At 38.1% G+C, this 14829-nt stretch overlaps 1 protein-coding gene across 5 annotated transcripts in view; it reads right to left on the bottom strand.

The window, feature by feature from the left end:
• The window catches only part of UTRN (utrophin), a 426951-nt gene that overhangs the window by 55583 nt on the left and 356539 nt on the right, over positions 1-14829 (bottom strand). For all 5 annotated transcript variants that reach the window (XM_034669248.1, XM_034669249.1, XM_034669251.1 and 2 more), the window contains one exon: positions 1713-1869. In XM_034669248.1, coding sequence (XP_034525139.1) covers positions 1713-1869 — 157 coding nt within the window. The remainder of the gene's footprint in view (positions 1-1712; positions 1870-14829) is intronic.

The raw sequence follows: 14829 nt of genomic DNA, 5'->3' as shown, positions 1-14829 counted from the left end.
AAGAATTAGGTTTTAATCAAAACTAGCAGAACATGGTCACAAGCAGATTTTATTCCTTAACAGAGCACTTCCATTAGAAGAGCTTTATATTATTCTATCTCATCATCTGAATCCACAAAAAAAGTATATAAATAACTAACAGAAGGGAAGGCTGAAAAAAGGAGAAACGTGATTTTCCTAAATCAGTGATTTAAAATCTTCTGTCATTGTTTGTTGCTGTTTTTGTTATGATTGTTTTGCATGTTATATTCCAACGGTGTCTTCTTTATTCTCATCTTAGAACTATTTCTCTATCACAGTCTCTTTTCAAGTAGAAAGGGAAAAATTTACCCAAATGGTAATTTGAATAACCTAGTCACAGGGGCCCAAAGTAAAATAAATTTCAAGGTCTTATCATTCTGAGGCAAACTTATTACCTAGATGACATCTTCCTTTCTCCCTTTAGAAGATGCATGCATTCGTGTTGTGGCTTTTCCAATGGGAACAGAATTCTAACATCACATTAAAACGTACAGATTTAGAATGAGAACTTGCATTGCATGTGAAGGGTAAAAAAATGTATATTTAACAAAACAAGCCCATGTGTAGTACATGAGAAAATAGACATGAAGGAATATTAAACCAACAAATGGAAAGCTAATAAGGCAAAGAATTTAAATAATACAAACTTCTAAGAATTAACATGTCAGTTAATAACATGTCAGCATATCTGCTTCTTAGAGTAAAAGTACAAATTTGCATACAGACAGAAATTTGAGCAGAATAAAACTATAACTCAAAAAAAGGTCTAAGTTTAGAAAAATAAAACATATAAAATGATCTAAATACTATGGCCCTCATTTGCTTTAAGACATTATCCTATATTCATACTTCTACAGGTCCTTATTTTTTTCATTCCATTTATTATAAACATGATAATTTGCAATTCTTTATAACTCTATGCCTTCACAATTTAAGATTCACTTGTAGTAACAAAATTTCCCCAATAGAATATATTAATATTTTAAAATCTATTAGAACGTTAGATAAATGTTATGATAAGCTAAAAGCAATATGATGCTTTAGAGATCTGTAATGTTTGAAAAAATTAATTGAATATGAAGAGACAAATTAATCTGAAACAAATGGAAGTAATACATGCAACCTAAATTAAATGTCCAAATACTGACATTTAGAAACGGGGGGTGGGAGGGCGCCTGGGTTGCTCAGTTGGTTAAGCGTCCAACCCTTGGTTTCAGCTCAGGTCATGATCTCAGGGTGGTGGAATGGAGCCCTGAATCAGGCTTCGTGTTCATCAAGGAGTCTGCTTGAGGATTCTATCCCTCTCCCTTGGCCCCTCCCCCTGTTTGCACTCTCTCTCTCAAATAAATAAAATCTATAAATAAAAGAAATTGGGAGTGAGGGTGAAATCCTGTGTTGATCGCTTCAACTCAGATATTTATCTAGAATTTTGAGTATTTACTTTGCCAAAAATCAAAATGAATCAAACAAACTGAAGGTTACAGAAGGGAGGGGGGTGGGGGGATGGAGTAACCAACTGATGGGTATTAAGGGGGGCACTTGTTGTAATAAGCACTGGGTATTATACAAAACTGATGAATCATTGACACTACATCAAAAATTAATGATGTACTATATGTTGGCTAATTGAAAATAAAAAAAAATTAATTTAAAAAATTTAAGAAGATCCCCACCATATGCAGTCAACTTACTTTACAGTGATCATACTGGAGCTGTAAGGCTGGGACATCCCCTCCAATGGGCATTTGCTTTTGAAGCTCTTCATCTTTAATATTCAGCCATTTGATCAGTTCTTCTAAGGATGTAAGCAACCTGTTCCACTTCTCAGCACTGGCCTCCAAATGGGCCCTGTTGAGAGACACAGTATTGACCACATTTAGAAGTTTGAATTGTGTTAAAAAATTATATATCTTCTCTTAGACTCATAATCCTGTATAACCAACTAATGTTAACATTCCAGAAAGAGGCTTTTGGGTTAAAAAAAAAAATCCTGTATGAAACAGTTATTTTGAAGAAGATGAAATATGCAGATACGGTGGTAATATCTATCAAAATTTAAAATGAATAACTACACACCACAAAGGCATAAATATGAGCCTTTCAAGAAGAATGTCCATGATATAATGTAAAATTATAAAAGCAAATTTCAGTAGCTTATGTATAATATATACACACACACAAATATAATTTTCATCTCCTTTCATCCATATATATGGAGAGAGAGAGAGAAGAAAAGGAAGCAACTATATGCATATAACATGTCTGGAAAGATACATATTAGATAGGGTTATTACTGAAAACACAGTAAACAATTTTTATATATTTATGTACTAATTGAGTATGTACAACAGGCCCATGTTATTTTTCTTTCTAAAAGAGCTAATTAATTTTTTAGGAAAGGAAATTACTATCTTAATTTCCCTTAAAACTCAGAACATCACCAGCATTAACCTCAGAAAGTTGGAAAACAATTAGCCATTTCTTGGATAGAACGCTATTTGGCTTAAGGCTGACTGGTGTCCAGTGACATGTGTCTATTGCAAATAGAAAACAACCAAGCAGAAATCATCTATTACAGTACTTCATACTCCGGTTTAAAGGTGAGGTCTGGGAAATAAACTGAGGGCTTCAGAGGGGAGGGCGGTGGGGGAATGGGATAGGCTGGTGATGGGTATTAAGGAGGGCACGTATTGCATGGTGCACTGGGTGTTATACGCAGGTAATGAGTCATGGAACTTTACATCAAAAACTACGGATGTACTGTATGGTGACTAACATAATATAATAAAAAATATTATTAAAAAAATAAAATAAAATAAAGGTGAGGTCTTTGATTCAATAACAATTTCTGGTTTTAGTACAGATTCTTCAGATTCTTAAATTATGAACTTTATACTCAGGAAACCATGTTTTGGAAATACATTTTTACGTGATTAAAATTTCAGTAAGAGTAAAAGCCCTTGAGAATAGAAATGCAAATAAAAGCACCAGTTTGGGGCCCTGAAGAAAGCCCACTTACCCAGTCTCAAGCCCACACTTCATGGGCTGAATTTGAAAAGGGGGATCAGTCAGAAATAGGTCCAGGGACTCTAGGAGTCAGCGTTTACTCAACCCTTCACCACCCCAGTGAGCAGACGGTTTATGTGGACTTAAGCACTCAACTGTGTGAAATGGAATTACCTTGACCTTTCAGACTGAGAGGTGCAGGGCTGATGGAAACAGACCTAAGCCCTGCTGCATACCAGCTTTCCAAGACTAAAGACATGATGGCAAAAGATGACACATTTGGGGCAACTTCAGGTGTTAAGAAACCTCTGTTGACCAGGCTTCAGATCTTCTCAGCTATCACCTTCACATTAGCATTATGATCCCCTCTTCCACAAAACTGCTCCTTCCCTGAGTAATAGGAAACCAATTAACCAGAGACAGCCACTACTGTCTCTCAGTCTTATCAGTAATTTCCTTTTTGGCTATCTGACCGACTTGAGCTTCTCTCTTCCTAAAGCTGATAGCTCTGCTATAGTTAATTCAAACAAGTATTTTCCCATTGATGACATTAGGCGGTACTCCAGCAATAAACATTCAACAATATCCTGTCTTTGTTTAAAAGTTCATAATGTTTTCAGAAGAATGATCTGATCTCTAGTTCATCTCTAGTTCATAAAATAACAACCATGGTCTATCAGCCAATATTCTTGTCTAAAAGAAAAAAAAAATGGAGTTCTGCATATCTCTGAAATACCACGAACCAGCATTCAGTTACACAAAAGGCCAGTTATCCTGCAATCTGTTTATAGATCCATTGTCAGCTGGCTAATATAAAACAAACTATTCAAACCCTAAAACTATACATCTTATTCAAAAGAGCTAGATATGAAATAATAAAAATTATTTGTAAATACAGAAAGAAGTTTGAGATGTTTTATAATTCTTTGGGAACTGCATGATTAAAAAGTTCGTTCTATTCTCTTGCATTTATAATCTTTTCTATTCATTCTATAGGTGGTATGATTGACCTCCCTTTACAAAATTTTGCTTTAATGAGATCCTGATTCTGAATGAGTGCCAGCTTTTCTGTGTTCATATTGATTAATTTTAGGCCAAATATGTAATTACCTATCCATGGTAAACAGTAATTTTACTTGTCACAGAGCAGAACTAAATAATTTCAATTATATTAACTGAAAACTCTGCCAGTTACAAATCATTTTGCCATAAATATATTTGACTGAGGTGTTGCAATTTCTTTCTAGTATTTTTAAATGCAAAAAAAAAAAATGACAGCTAGACATCAGAGGCCTTTAGTCAATCAAGATGTGCTTTAATGTCTCTGTGTGCAAAACACTTAAGCACATACCCTGACCTCTTACTTTAGATTATTTGATCCTGCTTCTTCAATGTCTGTAGCTTAACTCTTTAATCAATAACTAAATCAGACGTTACAGTCCTTTGAAATCTGGTTACACACACTCATCGTATTGAAGAGCATGCAAAATTTTTTCCCCAATGTAATTAACTCTTTTGACTGCATAAAATCATGAAATTGATCATTGAAATCTATCACATTCAGCACCTGCAGGACTTTTCATAAAGATGAAGGCAATGCTTTTTATAGAGAGACACTGAAGTGACTTTGAAATAAATGAGATAACACTGGTGTACATACTTCTCAGCATCTTCCTTTTTCCATCATAAAAAGCAAGCTGATCTGGCAGAATCTTTGCCTGGAAAATCTGTTCTGGTTATTCTCCAGTAGATTATAACTATATGTTCAGTGGATTACTACCATATGTGCAAATAAATGCATGCTTCCATAGTAGCCTTCAGTGTTCTAGTTTCAATTTAATTCTTTCATCTTTCAAGATGAAAGCCTTTTCTTAGGCACTGGGTTGAATGCTTTGCAAGGAGAAACCTTAAACTTGTTTTTGGTGTACTTGTACTTTCTCAATTTTACTCCAAACATTTTAAAGCTTCCCCTTCCTCACAACTATAGATGACCAGTCAGTCATCAATCATATTTTCAGAATCTTAAAACATTTCTTTATCTAACTCATATCTGCGGGCACTCACATTCTGGATAACTGACTTACTATCCTAATTCTCACCTGTTTCAGTTTATTCTTTGGGTACTTGACATGTGCAAAACTAGAGATGCTTTCACTGAACGTATCAATCTAGGATGATGTCTACTACAGAACATGCTTTATACAAGTTAGCTCTCGTTACACTGAACCATTTATTTCACAAGTCTCTAAACATTTTTAAGTGACCAACTATTTTTAAAAATATATAATGCAAAAACTTCTTTAAGGTAAGGATCCATAAAAAATGGTATCCCATCATCCATTATATAATATGGAAATAAATGTAGATTAATATTTATTTTAAATCACAAAAGCCTTGGGACACCAGGGTGGCTCAGCTCTCCTTCTGCCTCTCTCCTGCTCATGCTCTCTATCTCTCTCTAAAATAAATAAATAAATCACAAAAGCCTCTACTTTTCAATGTTTCTTCAAAGAAGTTTCTATTCCTTCTCCCAATGTACAAATAGGAAAAAGAGAGCAAACACCGTGAGAGAGTCAGCAGGCGCATTTATAAAAATAAAACACAACTTTCCATTTATTTACCACAAACAAACATGTATGGAGCACTCACACTGATTATCAGGCACTACCCGGTTTCAAAAATAAAAAGTCCTGGGATCAAGGTGGGAGAAAGACAAGTTAACCAAATATACTCTGAGATAAGAAACCTAAAACACAGTTCTCTGAGGGAATCAGAGCTTGGAGAAGAAAAAAACTTGCTCAAGGAGAGAATTTGGGATCCAAACTGAAGTCTAAACTCTTTCCACTCCCCCGCTTTCATGATGGGCAGCATTTAAGACAGTAGATAGAAACTGCCCACACATATTTTATAGACACGTGAAGATCCATTTGCAAAGTAGGTCAAAGAATACAACGACCCAAATTAGGGGGAGCAAATGCATACTATTCCCCGTTCTGTAAGGAATGCACAGAATTAAATGTCCAATGTGGCATCTTCAAGACAAATGAAATTGATTTTTAGTGTATGGTAAAACCCATAGATTATAAATCGAGTTATAATGAAAGAAAATACCTTTATTAGTGCAAGTAAACCAGGTACAGTAAAAGGAGTTATTCCTTCTCTCAGAAAGGGAACGAAGATGACAAGGAGAAAGAGGAATTCAGTGTGTGCTGGAAAGAACACCAGAGCTGTGCTTCCAATATGGTAACCACCAATGACATGCAGCTATTTGCACTGAAGCTGACATTAATGAAATAAAATTTGAAATTCACGCCATCAGTTGTACTAGCTACATTTCAAGCACTCAATGCCACACGTGGCTCGTGGATACCACACCAAATAGCACAGAGCCAGAACATTTCCACCTTCTCAGAAAGCACCATCAGAAAGTGCTGGACCAGAGGGGAGGAAAGAAAGAAGAGAGGAACAGAATCTCCCTCTATGCAACTTGAGAAAAGGAAATTTTAGTAGTTTTACAATATGGTTAGCAAAATCAACTGGCTAGGACTAAAAGTGGTGTCAGCGACATTGTAAAATGTGATAACATTAGATGTAATCATGACGTTAAAGGTTAATCTTCTCTAAGGGCTCTTAAAAGGGTGCCCTGAATTTTTAAGAGGCTCATAAAAGAAAGGAAAGATAGAATTTTATCTTTGAACTCTGTTTTCATTAGATTTTACAATTTCACTGGCCTTTGAAACCATATGTTAATAAGAATCTCTATTAGACATCATTAAACTGATAAGTGGATATTTAATTAACATAATTCTAAATTAAATAAATCTAACATAAAAACTTAGGCCGTGTCATTCATATTACTAAATTTATTTCCAATTCACATTTTTTCCAGGGAGTAAAAAATACTGTCAAATTTCCTAGGAGCCTATCTTCTAGATGACGTTTCAAATCATTAGCTATAGTCTCTTCTATCGATCTGAGTGAAATATATACTTGCATGCATTGTTTTTAGAATGCAAAGAATATTTCACATACTGGACTTCAGTATTTAAAAGTCTAATCAAAGTTACCCAAAAAGACTGCAAAATAATATTTAAGATGTTAACCCAAGGTATCAAGCCTCAGATTATCACATAGTTCCAATGACCATGCCACAGTTAAAGGAAGTAATGCCTATAAAGCCCTTACTGTAGGTCTGGCACATGAATATTCAATAAATATTAGCTGTTATTATAATCTTTGGCAGACATTCTCTAAAAATGATAAATTAGAGCAAATCCTCCCTGCCACGACAACACTGACTTTAGCACAATTAAAGCACAATTCGAAATACAGAATGTACAAAAGGAACATATATCAAATGGCCTCATTCTCAGAAAATATGAAGGAAGGCCACAGCAAAGGGAGAGTTTTGGGGAGCTAATGAAGAAGCAAAATCTTTACAAAATAGAGATGGTGGTGAATATGATAGAAAATCATTCAGAATCACAACACCAATTGTAAGTAGAAAGGGTCAAATTATAAAAGAACTGTCATCATTTTCCCTTTCTCATACAACACTAGGAAGCCTAGAATCAAGAATGAGGGATAGACAGGAGCTTGGGTAGCTCAGTCAGTTAAGCATCTGCCTTTGGCTCAGGTCATGATCCCAGAGTCCCGGGATCAAGCCCCACATCCCTGCTCAGCAGGGAATCTGCTTATTTCTCTCTATCTCTCTACCTCATCCCCCCCTACCCATGCTCGTGCTCTCTCTCCCTCTCTAATAAATAAAATCTTAAAAAAAAAAAAAAAGAATGGAGGAGAGAGAGTGTGATCATCAGAGTGTCAGGGATTTAAAAGGAGGAGACAAGAAATTCCAGGGAGAGAAGAAATTCACTATATTGAAATGGCTTATGATGGAATCCAAATGGAGTAGAAGGGGTGGATGGAGTCTGAAAAAGATTAGGAGAAAGGGAGGCAGGTTTGAAAGAAGGAATAAAATTAAAAGCTAAGAGTTCCACATTTGGAAATATTAAAGGACGTCCAGTTCTCAACAATCTAGTTGGCAAATGTGCTAGCGAAGTGAGCATTAAACAATCTAATTGAAATATAGATGAATTATATACACAGGATAAAAATACAAAGTTAGGTAATAAGGTATAGATGATCCTGGTATATAATAAGCTAATGAAAGGTACCCTCTTCTTTAGGGCCATAACTCTAATGTGAAGGAGAACTGATTTACCAATGATGTTGCACATAATTCTGATTTGATGCAACAGAGGGCTCCTCTCTAACTAACAAGGCAAACCCAGTGGTATTCGGATGCACATGGCCAGGTGGAATGTAGGAAAATAAAATGTGTGCTCTGGAGAACAGTCTGCGCTTGGTCTCCTGGAGATTATCATCTCAGGGATGCCAAGAGAACACAGGATGTTAACTGAGCCCAAGGTATGGCCAGGTCTGTGGAAACACAATAGGGGAAAGGCTCTTGAGACAAAGCAAAAAGAAACTTGGAAGTCAAAAAATAAAAAATTATCAATATGGATATTGACACCAAGGATAAAAGCTGAGGAAGAGATGAGGAATAAAAGGGAAGTCAGATGCTCAAATCAATGAGTTAAGCAGAAGAGTGTATACAGAGCAGGAGGAAGCAGGAGGAAGATGGTAGATGGTAGAATAACGAATGTATTCACTTCTAAGGAGAAGTGTTGAGATGGAGCAGCAATGCCTAAGACAGAGCAAGGGGGCTGACAACTTTTACCTTACCGCTGTGTGGCCTGCCCGTGCAGCCATTATGTCTGCAGCTCCATGCTGGAAGGGGATGGCTGGTGTTCTGGCTGCGTGGTATCTGTAGCAGTTATTAAATACCCAAAATATTCCCACCAGCTGCCAGGTGAGGAAAATGGGAAACTTACACTCCAACAAAGAGAGCTTTAGGTGAAGTGGGCCACTAAGGGGAAAGCCAACTTTCAAGTACACAGAAAAGTGGCGGAAGAGTTTACAGAAATATTAAAGATACAACAGAATTCCTGCACAAGAGAAGCCAGTGTAAGGACAGACTGTGCTATAAAGGAATGGGAGGAAAGAATAAAGGGACGGAAAGTCACAGTGTGCCACCAGCCATTGTCTTCAGCAAGGACTGAGGGAGGCAGTGGCTGGGAGATAGGCTGCCTCTCCGTATTTATTAATGAGAACACTTCCTCGTCCAACCCCTTGGGGAGGGACTTTCTCACTGAGCATGCTCCCGATCTCTTCTCCAACCCTCCCCTCTCTCAGTCCCTGATAAGATGGAGTGAGGAACCTGATTCGTCAATTTAGGGAATAACTGGGTGCTTCACCAGCCCACCTTTGCCTCTTGAAAGAGGCCTGCAGAGATGGAGTTCCTCCTCACACTTCCACGTAGGGTTCTCACCTGGGCGGCCACCCTCTCTGGTGACTGCTGGTAACACTGCCTCATGCTGGGGCTAAGTTAACAGGGCCCACTCTGCCCTCACTCTAAGTCGCCTCCTCCAATCCAGCCTCTGACAGTAATTAACATGACACTATTGTTCTCTCTTGGACATACTTTTGTTTCATATTTCTTCAGAATCCAGGCAGGATAGATGGACACTGTTGGGGACCTTCTCAGAAATTCCCAATATTAATTATGAAGAAAAAAAATGAGGTAGGGAGAATTTCTAGGTCTTTTAAACTACTGCCAAACAGAATGGTAATCCTTGAAAAAATAGTAATAGTTAACAATTATTGAGTGATTACTGTGTACCACTGTTTTAGGCACTTTACATAGGCCAATTAAATGAAATATTCAAGATGACCCTATAAGAAAGTTACTTTTATTATTTCTATTTGGCATATGAGGAGACACATATTGGCTAAGTAACCTGCCCATAGTGGCACAGCTGCTACGTGGCAAAGTCACCAGTTAGCGCCACAAGATCCACACTACTCAACACTACCCTGTACTTCTCTTTGAAGTGTGCTTCCTATACGAGGGCCTGTCACTGAGTATAATAAACTGTTTTATCTTTGTTTCAATTAAGATCTAATTAACATATAACATTCTATTACCTCCAGGTACACAACACAATGATTCAATATAGGTATAGACTGCCAAATGATTACAATATGTCTAGTTAACATCCATCACCACATATAGTTACAAATTTATATATATTTTTATAAAGAACTATACATCTTTTTTTTTTAAGATTTTATTTATTTATTTGACAGAGAGAGAGACAGCCAGCGAGAGAGGGAACACAAGCAGGGGGAGTGGGAGAGGAAGAAGCAGGCTCCCAGCGGAGGAGCCTAATGTGGGGCTCGATCCCAGAACGCCGGGATCACGCCCTGAGCTGAAGGCAGACGCTTAACGACTGAGCCACCCAGGAGCCCCAGAACTATACATCTTTTATAAATACCCAAGTAATAATGGATGTTAATAGAATTTGTTTTGCCCATTTTTTGAAGTTAAAAATAAAGACTACATCATTTAATTCTTTAGTGAAGCGTATCTGATCTCTATGAAAGCACAGACAAATCAATATAGGTATAGATCTCGGTCTCCAGTTCTTACACATTTACAATGCTGTTATGTGTAATAACATAGTTACAGCAATGTGTTCTTGCCCCTTCCCTTCATAGCAGAGTTACGTGAGAAAATGAGACTGCATAGACTAGTTCTGTTTCCACCTCCCCACTTCCCATTCTGACTCTTTGGTCCTCTGAGATCAGATTTTTGTCCTCAACCAAAACACTATCCCAGCAAAGAGTTACCAAAGCCCTTCCCATTTCGCCTGGCCTCTGTAGCCCTGATCTTACTCCACTCCCTCAGCAGCTGGCACCACTAGCCATGCCCCTCCCTTCAAAACCCCTCTTCCCCCGGCTCTTGACAACACTCCTGGTTCTCCTCTCCTCAGGGCCACCCACTTCTCAGGTTCCTTTGCTGGCTTTCCTTTCCTTCACCTATTCCTTATATATTAGGCCTTCCCGGGATTCTTTGCTGTGCCCTCTTCTAACTTTTCACACTCTTGCCTACTCACAATGCCTTGCTGGCCACCTCTATCTGGGTACTCGCCATCGCACCATTTCTTCATTTGGCTGACAGCTCTCTTTTGAAGAGATGTCCATCCAACGGCTACTGGTGATTTGTTTCTGGATGTCTCACTAGTACCTCAACAACATGAACCGAGTACCTATTCAGTCTCTCTTCCCTTTCCTGGATACTGACGAGGTCTGTTAGCAGCTCTCCTTGTCTTCAGAACTGCGCTATCTAATAAAGCATCCTCCATGGGCATGTGGGAGGGATCTTTCCAAAGCTCACATCTAATTATGTCACCTGAAATTTTTCAAATTATATTACCAGAGGAATGAGCATGGTGCACACAGCTATTCCATGAGTGTGTCTCACCTCTCCACCTTTTTTTTTCTGGCCACAATCTTTCCCCTCCACACCAACAGCAAATTCTCAGCCAGACTGAACTTCTTCACTGTTCCATGAAAACAGTGTTATGTCAAGCCTCCTGCCAACATGTTCTTCTCCAGGGCTGACGCAGTCCATCTGGAGAGTAACTATACACCCTTTTGAGGCTCAGCTTAGTAACTTCCTCTTTTATGAAGCCTTTGATGATCATCTGAAGACAAAGTAACCACTGCCTTTATTGAACCCACCTTAACCTGGATAGACCTGTGAGCCTGCTAGGACAGGAGCCATATCTTGTTTATTATTTGCAATGCCTTATACACAGAAGCTTGTTCTTATTAACTTCTTGAATAAATGCTTGAATCTCCAGAGGTAGGTAATGAGGCTAAACATTCTCTTAATTCATTATCACATTAATAACACACTTTACTAAAGGATGAATATTTGGTGGGGGGAGGGGGAAACGAATCATGAGAGACTCTTAACTATAGAGAACAAACTGGGGGTTGAGGGAGGGAGGGAGGTGGGGGATGGGCTAGATGGGTGATGGTATTAAGGAGGGCACTTGTGATGATGAGCACTGGGTGTTACAGGTAAATGATGAACCACCGAACTCTACTCCTGAACCAATACTGAATGGCAAGTCAACTAACTAGAATTTAAATCTAAAAAAAAATTTAAAAATTTAAAAACTTAAAAAATAAAAATAACACGCTTTACTGGAATGTATGATCTATCTTGATGTAGAAGTACATTGGCAAAAGTTTACTCTCCCATCTTCTAAAAATAACATTAATTTATTTACTAAATTATATTGCAACAGTACTTTATGAGCTCTTTCTTTTCAGGTTAGAAAAAAAATGTGGGGGCGCCTGGGTGTCTTAGTCATTAAGCGTCTGCCTTCGGCTCAGAGAGTGATACCAGGGTCCTGGGATCGAGCCCCACATCAGGCTCCTCTGCTGGGAGCCTGCTTCTTCCTCTCCCACTCCCCCTGCTTGTGTTCCCTCTCTCGCTGGNGTCTGCCTTCGGCTCAGAGAGTGATACCAGGGTCCTGGGATCAAGCCCCACATCGGGCTCCTCTGCTGTGAGCCTGCTTCTTCCTCTCCCACTCCCCCTGTGTGTTCCCTCTCTTGCTGGCTGTCTCTCTCTGTCAAATAAATAAATCAAATCTTTAAAAAAAAAAAATGTGACTTAGTAGGCTTAGGAATAGCATCTGCGGAAGACCAAAGATTTTTCTGTCTGTAGCTTTCCATTTGGAATGATCTCTTTATGACGTGGGCCTTCAATAAACTCTCCTTCCTAAAGAGTTCATCCTCCAAACTCTTCAAATGCCAGCACCATGTGCGCAATCTTCACCAGGACCAGCACTGTGGCTTTTCATTTTTTAGACTAGATGTTGGTTTTGCTAGAACCTCCGTGAATGTTTTTCATTGAATTAACATTTTAAATCATTTTATTTATTTATTTATTTATTTTTATTTTATTTTTATTTTTATTTATGGGGAACAGAAAGTTACAATTCAATGGGATTTGGTCAGTTGAAATTTCAATCTTAAATAAGCGTAAGTATATTTTCTCCCTGTATGATAGTCCCAAATTGTCCTCTTATTGAAAAAGGTAGTTGGCTGATGCTGACATCAGCATGGTCAGCTGAGATGTATTGATGGAATACATCATCATGCCATGGTCATGCTCAATTATCCCCTTCCTTAAGGGCAAAAAGAATTATGAGTCTCCCTCTATGAGATCCAGAAGAATAAAAACCTTTGGGGACATCTCTTTAGAAAGAAATATTTTTTTAAAGTTTATTCACAACAATAATCACTAAAGATTTCCACTCTCTAGGAACTGGGTCCATGAAATCCAGAAGCCAGAGGAAGCAGATCCACTGAGCCTCTTTATATAAGAAAAAATAAACGAGATGCTACATTAGACAGCCTTTACGTAAGTTAAGGAACTACCAGATTATCCCATTCAATCTTCCCAGCAATCATGTGGATTAAATATTTATATTTTGATTGTGTGAATAAGAAAACTAAAGCTCAGAGAGACTGAGTGACTTGTCTAAGATCAGCAAGTAAACAGCAAAGTCAAAGAATCAAACTTAAGATCATTTTGTTTAAGGCTGCACACTTTTTATCAATACATCATACAGTTTCTGAACCTTTTTTTTTTTAAAGATTTTATTTATTTATTTGACAGAGAGAGAGGCAGTGAGAGAGGGAACACAAGCAGGGGGAGTGGGAGAGGGAGAAGCAGGCTCCCCGCTGAGTAGGGAGCCCAATGCCGGGCTGAATCCCAGAACGCTGGGATCATGACCTGAGCCTAAGGCAGACACTTAACGACTGAGCCACCCAGGCACCCCCAGTTTCTGAACCTTAAGAGAAACTGACCCAGATATAAGATCTACGTCTTTTTTTTTTTTTAAGATTTTATTTAATTATTTAAGAGAGAGAGAGAGCAAGCAGGAGGAGGGAAAGGGACAATGGACTCCTAGCTGAGCATGGAGCCAAATGTGAGGCTCAATCTCAAAACCCTGTGGTCATGACCTGAGCTGAAGTCAAGAGTTGGATGCTCAACCGACTGAGCCACCAGGCACCCCAAGATCTAGGTCTTTCTACCAACACTCCTCTTTTGGATCTTTGCTCAGTAGCACATTATCAGGCAGTTTCCCATAAACTCATATCTGGTTGGGTACTAGTCACCATCTATTAAATATAATTCTAGACTCTAAATAGCATTAATAATTGTCACCCTTGATAGTTGTTCAGGGTCCTTTCCTAGTCAGCATTCTGGTCCTCAAATTCATCCTGATTTAATTTTACTCTCTCCAAAAACAGACATGAATCATCAGTTTCCCATTTAAAGTGTCCATGAACAATATTTAATTTCTATAAATACATTTTCCAATGGGACATAAAATAACATGATGAAGCAAAACATTCACTGCCAAGAGTCAGAAAGATCTAGGTTCAAATCCTGGCTTGGCACTTGTTAGCTGAAAAACTTGGCAAGTTCCTTATTTTCATTAAGCCTCTGTTTCCTCGTGTAAGGAAAGATGTTACTATTATTCACCTACTGGGATATTTTGAATACTAAGTAATATTTGTAAAGAGGCTAACATAGTACTTGGTCAAGGAAAACAATAACCAGCAGGTGTTGGTAACATTATTCTTCTTAGTATCAGATTTAAAAAATGAAGTGCAAATTTGGGAATAGTCGAGAACAGTTGGCAGCGGGCCCTGGATATAAATGGAGCTAAAACTACAACTTAAAAAAGATTTTATTTTTAAGTAATCTGTATACCCAAAGTGGGCTCAAACTCATAACCCCAAGATCAAGAGCTGCATGTTCTATTGACTGAGCCAGCCAGGTGTCCCTGCATTTAATCTTAAATTACTTCT

The sequence above is a fragment of the Ailuropoda melanoleuca genome, chromosome 10 (assembly GCF_002007445.2).
Source record: "Ailuropoda melanoleuca isolate Jingjing chromosome 10, ASM200744v2, whole genome shotgun sequence".
Classification (NCBI taxonomy): Eukaryota; Metazoa; Chordata; class Mammalia; order Carnivora; family Ursidae; genus Ailuropoda; species Ailuropoda melanoleuca.
This window is presented reverse-complemented; position numbering and strand designations above follow the sequence as displayed.